This window comes from Oncorhynchus tshawytscha, linkage group LG23 (assembly GCF_018296145.1).
Source record: "Oncorhynchus tshawytscha isolate Ot180627B linkage group LG23, Otsh_v2.0, whole genome shotgun sequence".
Taxonomy (NCBI): domain Eukaryota; kingdom Metazoa; phylum Chordata; class Actinopteri; order Salmoniformes; family Salmonidae; genus Oncorhynchus; species Oncorhynchus tshawytscha.
Window position 1 is genome coordinate 9,997,650 of NC_056451.1, and position 12,059 is coordinate 10,009,708.

The 12,059-nt window shown below is 42.3% G+C and overlaps 1 protein-coding gene across 5 annotated transcripts in view; it reads left to right on the forward strand.

Annotated features, from left to right (window-relative positions):
• dgkb (diacylglycerol kinase, beta) overlaps window positions 1–11,565 on the forward strand; it is a 50,820-nt gene extending 39,255 nt beyond the window's left edge. For 4 of the 5 annotated variants that reach the window (XM_042304555.1, XM_042304559.1, XM_042304554.1 and 1 more), the window contains 3 exons: window positions 5,190–5,310; window positions 5,509–5,569; window positions 9,351–11,565. In XM_042304555.1, coding sequence (XP_042160489.1) covers window positions 5,190–5,310; window positions 5,509–5,569; window positions 9,351–9,458 — 290 coding nt within the window. In that variant the 3' untranslated portion in view covers window positions 9,459–11,565. Of the gene's footprint in view, window positions 1–5,189; window positions 5,311–5,508; window positions 5,570–9,135; window positions 9,248–9,350 lie in introns of all 5 variants that reach the window. The other variant, XM_042304556.1, reaches the window with a different exon arrangement.
• Window positions 11,566–12,059: the final 494 nt, after the last annotated feature.

Below are 12,059 nucleotides of genomic sequence, written 5' to 3' on the forward strand. Positions count from 1 at the left end.
TTTGCTGGTGTATTATGTCCAGGCTTGATTAGATCATAGATCAACCAAATCAGTTTCATACTGTGTATAGTGAAAGTCAAATCATACATGACTGGGCATGTGACAATTTCTCACAGTCAAATGTACAATCATACCAAGGATGTTTTCATGAATTAGTTACACTGCGATGTACACGGCATTGTATAATAGGCAACCCATTGACTACATACCAAATCCATTATCTGCCAGTGTGCTTCCATTATCTGCCAGTGTGCTTCCATTATCTGCCAGTGTGCTCCCATTATCTGCCAGTGTGCTCCCATTATCTGCCAGTGTGCTCCCATTATCTGCCAGTGTGCTCCCATTATCTGCCAGTGTGCTCCCATTATCTGCCAGTGTGCTTCCCATTATCTGCCAGTGTGCTCCCATTATCTGCCAGTGTGCTCCCATTATCTGCCAGTGTGCTCCCATTATCTGCCAGTGTACTCCCATTATCTGCCAGTGTACTCCCATTATCTGCCAGTGTACTCCCATTATCTGCCAGTGTGCTCCCATTATCTGCCAGTGTGCTCCCATTATCTGCCAGTGTGCTCCCATTATCTGCCAGTGTGCTTCCATTATCTGCCAGTGTGCTCCCATTATCTGCCAGTGTGCTCCCATTATCTGCCAGTGTGCTCCCATTATCTGCCAGTGTACTCCCATTATCTGCCAGTGTGCTCCCATTATCTGCCAGTGTGCTTCGCACAGTTGAGTATCGAGGAGATTCCACCTGCTCTTTAATTTCAGTCAATACGAGTCAAGCACTGATGGATGAACCCATTTGGATCATGCATGTTCTTTCTAATAACCTAGGGCATCATCCATTTCACTGAGTTCTACTCTTATAGACTGGGAGAGAGGCAATGGACAGAGCCCAAGAAATGTCAGCTTTGGCAAGGGGGGTTAAGATGGTAGTGGTGGTCGGAGATGATCAATTCACACACTGTTGATACACTACAGTAGTCCCTCCCTTCCATTAATTCACCCAAAAATCATTCGATTTGGTGCAACGGATTTTTTTTGTTTTATCCTAACCCTCAGCCTGAACCTGAAAAGGCACTTAGTGGCCAGTGAGTGAGTGCTGGTTGCCCTTGCTGAAGGTGTGCTCAAGATGAGAGGCCCAACTTGTCAGATCAGAGAATGGCGTATTAGAGGGGCCCGTAAACACAGAGTGCATTAGCCTGGGGGGCCGTGGGGCTGGGGGCAATGGGGCTGTACGTGTACCCAGAGCACGGAGTGCGAAGTGCAGATCAAACTGGGAAAAACGACTGACCTTTCTGGAACTGTTAAGTCGTCCCGCTGTTGACGCCAGGAGACAAGCCCCTCAGGTGGAAGGGAATGGCTATGGGTGAATTATTTAGAACGGGGACGGGGGGAGGGATGGGGGGACGGGGGGAGGGATGGGGAGGACGGGGGGAGGGATGGGGGACTGATGCCCTGAGACATGTACCATGAAGATTCTAAAGGTGGTCTCAACGTCGTTCACCCACTCCCTCTCTGTCACCCTGCATATTGTCAGTGGAGTAGAGACTGCCATGGACAGGTATTTGACAATGACAAGGATGCTGGGACTAATCTTGCACTGTGACAACTCGATTATGAGGCGTGGGCTGCCTAATATAGGACTTGGCTGTGTGCGTAAGCCACTGTAACATCTCTGTGACTCGGTCTTGTCTTCTATCTGAAATAAGTGATGTTGATGTGCGAACAGGAATGATTTGGTCTTTATTTGGTCCCCTCTTTTAAAACAGATTGTTTTGAACACTATGAGTGTAAAACTACATTTGTATTATTTGTATGACTGTATTTTCCATTTATCTACAATACGGGGTGTTGATGTATGAAAAAGACAAGTTGTAGTGCTAAGCGATTAACCAAAATGTATTTTTATCACCCCAGTTATTAAACAACTAATCAGTTCAATTACTTGAATTCCATTTAGTTCTGTTTTTTTGTGAGACCAATGTGCCGTTTTCCTAGAGCAAAATCAAATTATTCATGAGAGAAATCAAGTCAAGAACTATGTGGGATGCTGGGCTGAAGGGAGTTGTAGTTTTCATTAAGCAAATATTTAACCTAGTTCATTGCAGAAACGTGGTAATTAACTACAATGGCCATGATCTATTGCACCTGTTCTTTCTGGCTCAGACAGAGATGGATACACTTTATGCCTGCTACATTAGGTTAGATACACAGAGACCGCATAGACCACATGAGAGAGGAATGTACACAACACTACTACGAGTGAGCGAGATAGAGACAGTTTGTGAAAGTATGCCTTATCTACCTTGAAGAACTAGTAAAATGGTTTCTTCAGACAGCTTCGCAGCATACTTAGGCAGGCTAGCCTAGCTAAATAGGATGACTACAGACAGTACAGTATGGCTTCTACTGCTAAAGCAGAGATGAGATGATGACTTTAAGGAATGAAAATGTAATATACACAACAGAAATATTGTATTATTTCATAGTAAATTTCTGTTTCTATTGATGTCTACCCAGTGTGGACCTGACCGAGACAATGGAATATTTTCCATATTTTGGCGATTGAATGATCACTGTTTTTGGCTTTGGAATTTCTATTAAAAAGCTCTAAAATCATTTGAATGTAAATGCAATCTAAACCAATTTTATTTTACTAATCGAACCGAAACCAAACCGACCTATAAAAATCACTAATCGCTCAACACAAGTTTTTATTTTTGCCAGATCTATGTTTCTACTTCACCCTCCACCTTTCACCCCTTTTAAACACTGCATGATGAGTGAATGTGGGTCTTCTCTCAGAGTACAGCGCTTGATGATATGTTACAAAACATCTCCGCTATGACCAACTCTCAACCAATAACACTTAGCCAGAATGTAGTAGATAAGTGAGAGCACAGCCATATATTTACATGGCTTTGAGTTAGAGAAACCTGTCCGGAAGTGCTGGTGTCACTAGTGTTCTTCTTTAAAAAACATTTTTTATAAATCTTTAATCGGTCTCTCTTATCTGACAAGTGGAACCAGTGCTTCTGAGCTCACATGATTTTCTTTTCAAATCTGGGAAAACAGGAGTCTGTTCTTTCTTCCATGACTATAGACTGCAGACCAGGCTGTGGTTATGCATCCATCACTTTTATTAAACGGGCACTGCACTGGTTGTAACAGTCAGCTAGTATTAGACACGCATTCATTCATCCTTAAGGGTCTATTGACTCACCCGTGCCTCAATCTAAGAAACATAATAAAAAAATCCCCATCAAAATCGGTCAGTTTAAGTTAGAGATAACTGGGGGGGGTTTTTTGTATGGGCTGCGCCTCAACCCTCCTCATTTGCATGTGTCGGCCTTGGAAGGTGGCAGAGCTACAGCAGTGTTTGTCAGACCAGGAGACATGCCGAAAATCGGTCGTCTCAAGAAAACGTTTGTAGCGTCCCAAACAGTTTGGCCTAAAAAACGAATATTACACCACTATGGAAAAGGGAGACTCTTGCGAGTGCAATGTTCTACATTTTGCTCTACGAACCCCACAAGTGTCACAGGACTCATCTGAAGTACAAACGAATGGAAGTATGGAGGTAGTTTTGTGCCCCAAAAAATACATTGTTAAATATTTTGGACTGTCTATTTTGCCATTCATGAATGTGTAATTCAATGCATTTCTATGGGCTATAGTAGTAAAGGCCATATTCAATGTTTTCTCAAATAATTGTACTTGTTTTGGGGGGATACAGTTCTATATCAAATAGCTAAATAATCCATGGTATGACCATCTTAAAATAATTCCAAACGTTAGCTTAGTCTCCCACCCCTCCCCCAACGGCTTATACTTAAACAACTGAAGTAGCCTCACTAATACAACCACCAATGTTTATGATAATCATATACCAATCATTTGTTCTTTTCAAAAATAGGCAAATTCATGAAGCCTTATGTCCATTGATGATCGCCCTGACCTTGGTTACTGAGAGCAGAGCACACTCCTGGCCTTGCCCACAGTAAGCACTCTGGGGTATACAATATGACCTGTGTGTAGCCCCGGGCAACCAAGAAGCTCCACACGTTTATCCGTCGCCGTGGTGATGCTGTCCATCATACATGTCAGCCAGGGGCTGTGTGAGCCAGCAGCGCTAACGTGAGAAGGCATGTTGGGAGGGAGGGCCCATTGTCAGGGGGCTAGCACGTTGTGTACACACACACAAAGGCACGGACTCATACACATGCACACACACACACACACACAGGCATAAACACACACATACACACACAGGTGTGAACACACAGGTATTCACACACAAGCACGCACGTGCGAACGCACACAAACTCTCTTTTTAGCTCTCATGCCACGGCAAGCTTTCCATTCACAATTTAACACAGAGGGTGCCGACCCAGCCTGTTGCTATAGTGACAGCTGGACACTACCCCTCAACAGTAACATCCATAGAAATACAAATATGGTTGATTTATATACTGTGTCTAAGGCATCACTCGAACATCTTAGAAGCCCTGAACATCAGCCTGGCCCTAGCAGCAGCAACCTAGCATTAGCAACAGCACCATACAGCAGCACGATCAATGACAGCATGCTAGTTTGTTCTACCATACCCACCAAGTCCCTAAAATGGGTCTTAGTTTCAATTAGTGTCTCTCTGCACTCCCAACAGGGCTTAATTTGCGGAGGGACGAGTAGTCTGAGAGTAGGAGGAGTAACAGGCCCGCTGAAACAGATGGGCTCAGCGCGACACTGGGCTTCCAGCAGGGGCAAAATCAATGCTCATAACTTCAAAACAGAAAATAAATTAATAATTATAGGAAGACAAGATTGCTTTGCATTGCCGGCGCAATCTAATTAATAGGTGTTTTGTTTATGGCTGCTTGTTGTTGTTCTTGTTGCTTCTTTTTTTCCTTTCAACAGTGAATATTCAGGCTTTGGAGAACGGAAGGCAAACTGTGCACCCTGAAAATGAAGCACACCTCTTTTTCGCCTCTTTTATCCCTCCTCTTCTCGCCATCTTTCTTCTCCTCCTCCTTCTTCTTCTTCTTTTTCTTACTCAAGGTGCATGGATTCCCGAGTTAACCAATGGCTTGATTTAGGATCCATTCAAACCTTTTTGCTCAGCTCAACAGGATGGTTGAGAGATGGTCTGAGCTCTATGTGTGGCTGTGTTTATGTCTCCGTGTCTGTAGACCAGTCAGACCAGCTGTTGGAGGTGGTGGGTCTGGAGGGAGCCATGGAGATGGGACAGATCCACATCGGCCTGAGGAGCGCAGGAAGACGCCTGGCCCAGTGCTCCTCGGTCACCATCAGGTCGGTACCCCTTGACCACAACCACTGATCACTGTCTATCACTGTCTGACCACAGTCACCTTCTTTTAACCCTTCCATTCAACATTCTACCTTTTTGAACACTGTTTACCATCTAACAACATAGAAACAATCTAGATGGATGACATAACAGAAGTCAAGAATCATGTTTTAAGAGGGATTTTTGTTTGTGGTTGTCAGGACCACCAAATCCCTCCCCATGCAGATTGATGGGGAGCCATGGATGCAGACTCCCTGTACTGTAAGTCATGTCAATGTTCCGTGCATTGTGGTATTATTAATGCATGTACTGTACAGTACAATGTGCTGCACACAGGTGGTTCATATGGAAAGTTCATCATCTAGGTGTCTCTATGCTCCCACATAAGAGATGAAGGCTTTAAAGTACCCCGGCAGAAGTTCCCGAGAGTGAAGCTCCGTTGTTTTAAATATTTGTGATTTATCCTAACTGATATGTAATAACACAGAGCTTTATTTTAATGTGTTCACCTGGTCCCTCAATCTACTCCCCTGCACAAGTACAAGTGTTTGTTTTACATTTTGTTCGCTTTTCAAAATGAAATGGCTCAACTTGTGCTGATTTAAACCAGTGTTTGCTTTTAATTACAATGTGACTCCTCTGACAGCAGCATCACAGATGAAGTGGAGCCAGAATTTACATACAGATCTTTCAGTCGTTATGGGAGAATCTAGTGCATGGCAAAACAAGTAGTTTATAAGTGCACTTGTGTCTGTTGGCAAAACTCCACAAATCAAAGTTAGGCTCTGACAATATACACTGCTCAAAAAAATAAAGGGAACACTTAAACAACACAATGTAACTCCAAGTCAATCACACTTCTGTGAAATCAAACTGTTCACTTAGGAAGCAACACTGATTGACAATAAATGTCACATGCTGTTGTGCAAATGGAATAGACAACAGGTGGAAATTATAGGCAATTAGCAAGACACCCCCAATAAAGGAGTGGTTCTGCAGGTGGGGACCACAGACCACTTCTCAGTTCCTATGCTTCCTGGCTGATGTTTTGGTCACTTTTGAATGCTGGCGGCGCTTTCACTCTAGTGGTAGCATGAGACGGAGTCTACAACCCACACAAGTGGCTCAGGTAGTGCAGCTCATCCAGGATGGCACATCAATGCGAGCTGTGGCAAGAAGGTTTGCTGTGTCTATCAGCGTAGTGTCCAGAGCATGGTAGTAGTAGTGTCCAGAGCATGGAGGCACTACCAGGAGACAGGCCAGTACATCAGGAGACGTGGAGGAGGCCGTAGGAGGGCAACAACCCAGCAGCAGGACCGCTACCTCCACCTTTGTGCAAGGAGGAGCAGGAGGAGCACTGCCAGAGCCCTGCAAAATGACCTCCAGCAGGCCACAAATGTGCATGTGTCTGCTCAAACGGTCAGAAACAGACTCATGAGGGTGGTATGAGACGGTCCACAGGTGGAGCTTACAACATTCTGCATTTGCCAGAGAACTGCAACACTGGCGCCCTGTGCCTTCACAGATGAAAGCAGGTTCACATGAGCACGTGACAGAGTTGACGGAACATTCTGCTGGCAACATCCTCCAGCATCACGGTGGGTCAGTCATGGTGTGGGGTGGCATTTCTTTGGGGGGCCGCACAGCCCTCCATGTGCTCGCCAAAGGTAGCCTGACTGCCACTAGGTACCGAGATGAGATCCTCAGACCCCTTGTGAGACCATATGCTGGTGCGGTTGGCCCTGGGTTCCTCCTAATGCAAGACAACGCTAGACCTCATGTGGCTGGAGTGTGTCAGCATTTCCTGCAAGAGGAAGGCATTGATGCTATGGACTGGCCCGCCCGTTCCCCAGACCTGAATCCAATTGAGCACATCTGGGACATCATGTCTCGCTCCATCCACCAACGCCACGTTGCACCACAGACTGTCCAGGAGTTGGCGGATGCTTTAGTCCAGGTCTGGGAGGAGATCCCTCAGGAGACCATCCGCCACCTCATCAGGAGCATGCCCAGGCGTTGTAGGGAGGTCATACAGGCACGTGGAGGCCACACACACTACTGAGCCTAATTTGGACTTTTTTAAGGACATTACATCAAAGTTGGATCAGCCTGTAGTGTGGTTTTCCACTTTAATTTTGTGTGTGACTCCAAATCCAGACCTCCATGGGTTGATAAATTTGATTTCCATTGATCATTTTTGTGTGATTTTTGTTGTCAGCACATTCAACTATGTAAAGAAAAAGGTATTTAATAAGAATATTTCATTCATTCAGATCTAGGATGTGTTATTTTAGTGTTCCCTTTATTTTTTTGAGCAGTGTATAATTGTGTGTTGGGTCATTTCCATGATGAGTTAGACGTCTCAATGCTGAATTTTGAATCAGTCAACCTGTTAAATGTTCATTAAAATGGGATGCTATCCAACTAATTATTAACAACTGTTATGCAAATCATGTTTTGCATACATAAGATAATTAACCCCATTAATTTGCACTTATATCATGTATGACTACATCCCTATTGTACACTGGCATAACCTTTAAAGGGCCATGCATTTTTTTTAAATTATATATAACCATTGATTATTGACAACTATAATTCCTTAATTATCTTAGTTTAACTGTTGTACCCTATCAGGAATCAAGGTAAGACCCAGATGCAGACACGTCAAATTAACAATGGTTTAATATTCCAACAGGGGCAGGCAATAGACAGGTAAAGGCAGGCAGGGGTCAGTAAACCAGAGGTGAGGCAACGGTACCGGACGGTAGGCAAGCTCAGGGTCAGGGTAGGCAGAGGTCAACAATCCAGAGGTGGGGTAAAGGTACAGGTCGGCAGGCAGGCAGGTTCAGAGTCAGGACAGGCAAGGGTCAAAACCAGGAGGGCGAGAAAAAGAGAGACTGGGAACAGCAGGAGCTGATAACAAAAACGCTGGTTGACTTGAACAAACCAGACAAAATGGCAATGGACATACAGAGAACACAGGTATAAATACACAGGTATAAATACACAGGTATAAATACACAGGTATAAATACACAGGTATAAATACACAGGGGATAATGGGGAGATGGGCTACACCTGGAGGGGGGTGGAGACAATCACAAGGACAGGGTGTGACAGTACACCATCAGAACCCCATAATATTTGTTTTACTCCATTGTTTGTATACCATTCAATTGTAAACAAACACTGACTGTGTAGGTTTAAAACATGGTTAAAACTATCATTTTGATCTAATGGATGGTTAGTCCCCGTATTGATAGCTTTGTTTGGTTCCGTTCTCTAGCCCCATCCCTCAGATATTTACCAAATCAGCGCTAGGGTAGCCACTTTGTTGTGCTGTGCAGATTTCCCCTTTAATTCATCTATTTGAAAAATCAAATACATTTCTTTATCATAAAATACAAACTTTTTTTGCCATTTAAGCTTTCAAACATGGCCAGCTTCTCTTTCAAGTTCTTATTTTGTGCTGAACCTTTTTTTGACCTCATTTCTCATGGAAAGGTTAATTTGTCAATTAAATGTTACTCCAGTAACATTAAGTTCAATCATGTTGAATATAATTTGGACATCAAGCCCACGCACAATAGCGACCACTACAGCGTTAGAGTTCATGAACGATGAACGGCACGCTTCTCTTTGAAGTAAAAAGGGTTTCTTTAATGCTGATGATACCATTTACCTTGCTCATTATTCTTGTTTGTACTACGAGGGCTATAGTATAATGAGCTAGGTACAGGTCAGGGCATATACCTTGAGGGTTGATATTTACCATTTCATTGATCTGTGGTAATTTAACTTTTTCTTCTTCTGAAATACTACTAGCGTCTAATACTCATAGACTTCAAGCATCAAGCTTTTCTCTGTGGTCGCTTATTGGAATGGCATGATTACCTTATTACACAGGCCGTGACCTCCCTTGCTGTACAATGAACAGGTATGTTCAGTGGGTCCATGTGCTCCATGTTATGAAAGCATTCACCAAGTATCATATCACCATGTAACTCTATCCTGTTTCCTTCACTCTCTGTCCACACCAGATTGAAATAGTGCATAAGAACCAGGCCCCGATGTTGATGGGTCCCCCACAAGGCAACAGCTTCTTCTCCTCTGTGGTCCGCCGAACATGCAGCGAGAGCAATGACTGAGTGAGAGACTTAGCCTTCGGGCCCCTTCTCCAGAGAAACAAGCGTTTTTACCCATGGAAGTCTCTAGGTTTGATGCCAGAATGCTAATTTGTTAGCTCCATTTGGGTCACTAGGTTATGATGCTAGGATTCCAATTTGTTAGCCTAGCTCCATTCAATAGCATACTGTAGCTGTGCATGCTATTTCTGCCATGGAAATGTCAGTGCTCCCCTTTCTTATTTAGAGTGAGGAACTACAAGGACAGAGGCTTTGGTTCACGATGCAGTGCCACTCCACAATGCCAACGCAGTGGCGTTGTCCTTCTGGAACAGTTGTTTACCTTTCCAGATTATAACTTTATACTGTTACGATGGCATGTTTTTCTAAATGTCATTTTTATAGTGGTCTTGTGCAACGTGCCATGTGGATCAAGTCCTTTGAAGGAAGCGACACATTTCTGTCAATCATTGAAAGTCATTTGTATGGTAAGGTATTGATTTGATCTGCATCAATATTTTGAATGTGTTTGCATTTAAACACCCCAATGCATGATGGACTTTGGATTACTGTTTATGAAGTGAACATATCTTTCAGGGTGCATAAGGACAGTGATGATATTGAGTCAACATATGGTATAAGCTTTTGGTCTAAGGTAAAGTTTCAGGTTATTTGCTTCACAATTCAACGGGGCACTGACCAGCTCTTCAATGTTGACTTCATCCGAGAATGGATTTAAGAATCTCAAAGGCTCTGTTAGGTTTCTCGCTAAACATGTTTGACAGGTTAATGCTCAAATGTCTTGCAGCTGGATCATAGAAACTATTTCCATTAAGGATCATAGACCAATTAAGGAAAATGAATTGGTAACAAACGCATGCACACGTCAGATGACATACACTTTTTCTATATTGCATGGGATATCCAGACAATTTCTTCTAATTGTGCAGTTGCACATCTTGAGTTGCATGGATAACCAAGATCTACTGTAATCTTGAACCTGTGGAATTGTACTGTGTTGGTCATTTTGGAAGTAAAACACTTTGTCAGGGTTCAATTACTGCCTTTCTCTCACAATATATGAAATCATATCAACCTGAAATCAACCTTTTGTGTTCAGGGAGTCCTGTTTTTCAAGGCCAGGTACTCAGGTATTTTTAAGATATAAGATTGCTCAAAGGTTTATACACTAACTATTATTATAGAAACACCTTTCAACAAATATAAATGAGTACACCATGTTGTACAATCATCACAGTCAAGACTCCAGAGCAGGTTTTGACCTCCTTAGGTTATTGATTTGTTCAGTCTTTTTCAGCTGTTTGCCATTGAGAATGATTCCAATACATCACTGATGCATGCATACATTAACCAATTAGAACTCAACTCCAAAATGTGAAATTACTATTGACATATTTGAGCTGGAATTGAAGAATCAATCATGAGAATCAGTCTAATCAATTTGTATGACTGGGTTATTCAGAGACGAGAAGAAGTTATGTATTCTCCCTCTAGATATCTGCAGAGGCTATTTGGTCTTGCACATTATATGCATATAAGACTAACCGTAAGAATGACCTGATATTGTTAACCTGAACAGTATTTTGTATTTTTAATTTCAGAAATCTATATAGACTTTTTATTATATTGACATCATTCCTCCAGTTTTCACCTAAACCACTGACCCATACCTCAATATAATATACTACCAAAGATAAACAGAATGGAAGGCCATATTCAGATCACATATTCAGATCAGATCCATACACTATATGAAATTCTTCAAATCTGTTACACAAGAATGACAAGTCAAACTGTACATGAATAGATATAAGTTTTCAACTGAAATGCATTCCTGCATGTTTTCTAAGTACAATTCAAGGATAGAAGATTACTCTATTGGATTTCTGTCTCTGTTCAAAGTGCCATCCTGCCTATGGAAAATGTGGGTCTGCTAACTTTTCCATTACTTTGCTTTACTGTGCAGTGTTTGTTTTGTACAGTGAAGTTGTATTTTTGTACACAATGTTATTTTTCTGCATAAAGTATAGCTCTTCTCTGTAAATCATGCCAATGTGTAGTTCAAAATCTGAACAGAACACGAAAACAATTAAATGTTGTTGTCATTTGACATGCTCATCTACACGTGTTTTTACCTTTGACCCTGTTGACACCTAATGGCTCTCAATGGCACAATGTCACCTGAGACGAGTTGACTGTCACAGACAGGACACTCACTATCCTGTTAGTGTTCTTACACCTGCTCTAAACACCTGCTATTTATACAGAGGATACACTCAAGCCATGAGAGATGCCTTTCAAACTGTTTACACCCTGATCCTGCGATGACCCTTCAATGACCCTTTAGCATGCTTTTTTCTTGTTGCTTGATTCAACTAAATCAATATATGATTAGTCTTCAAAGAAATGCCCCTTACCAAATCTAATCATTTCCTTTAGCCTGTATTACTTTTAAAATAATGAGAAGAATTTTGATTGTATTACATAATTTCTTTCATAACTCCTCATTCATTATGATCTCATTTATATCTTTACTGTAGGCTTATGTGACACATAAAACAATCAATGCCTTCTGCACAAAGTAACTACATGGTGTTGCTACTA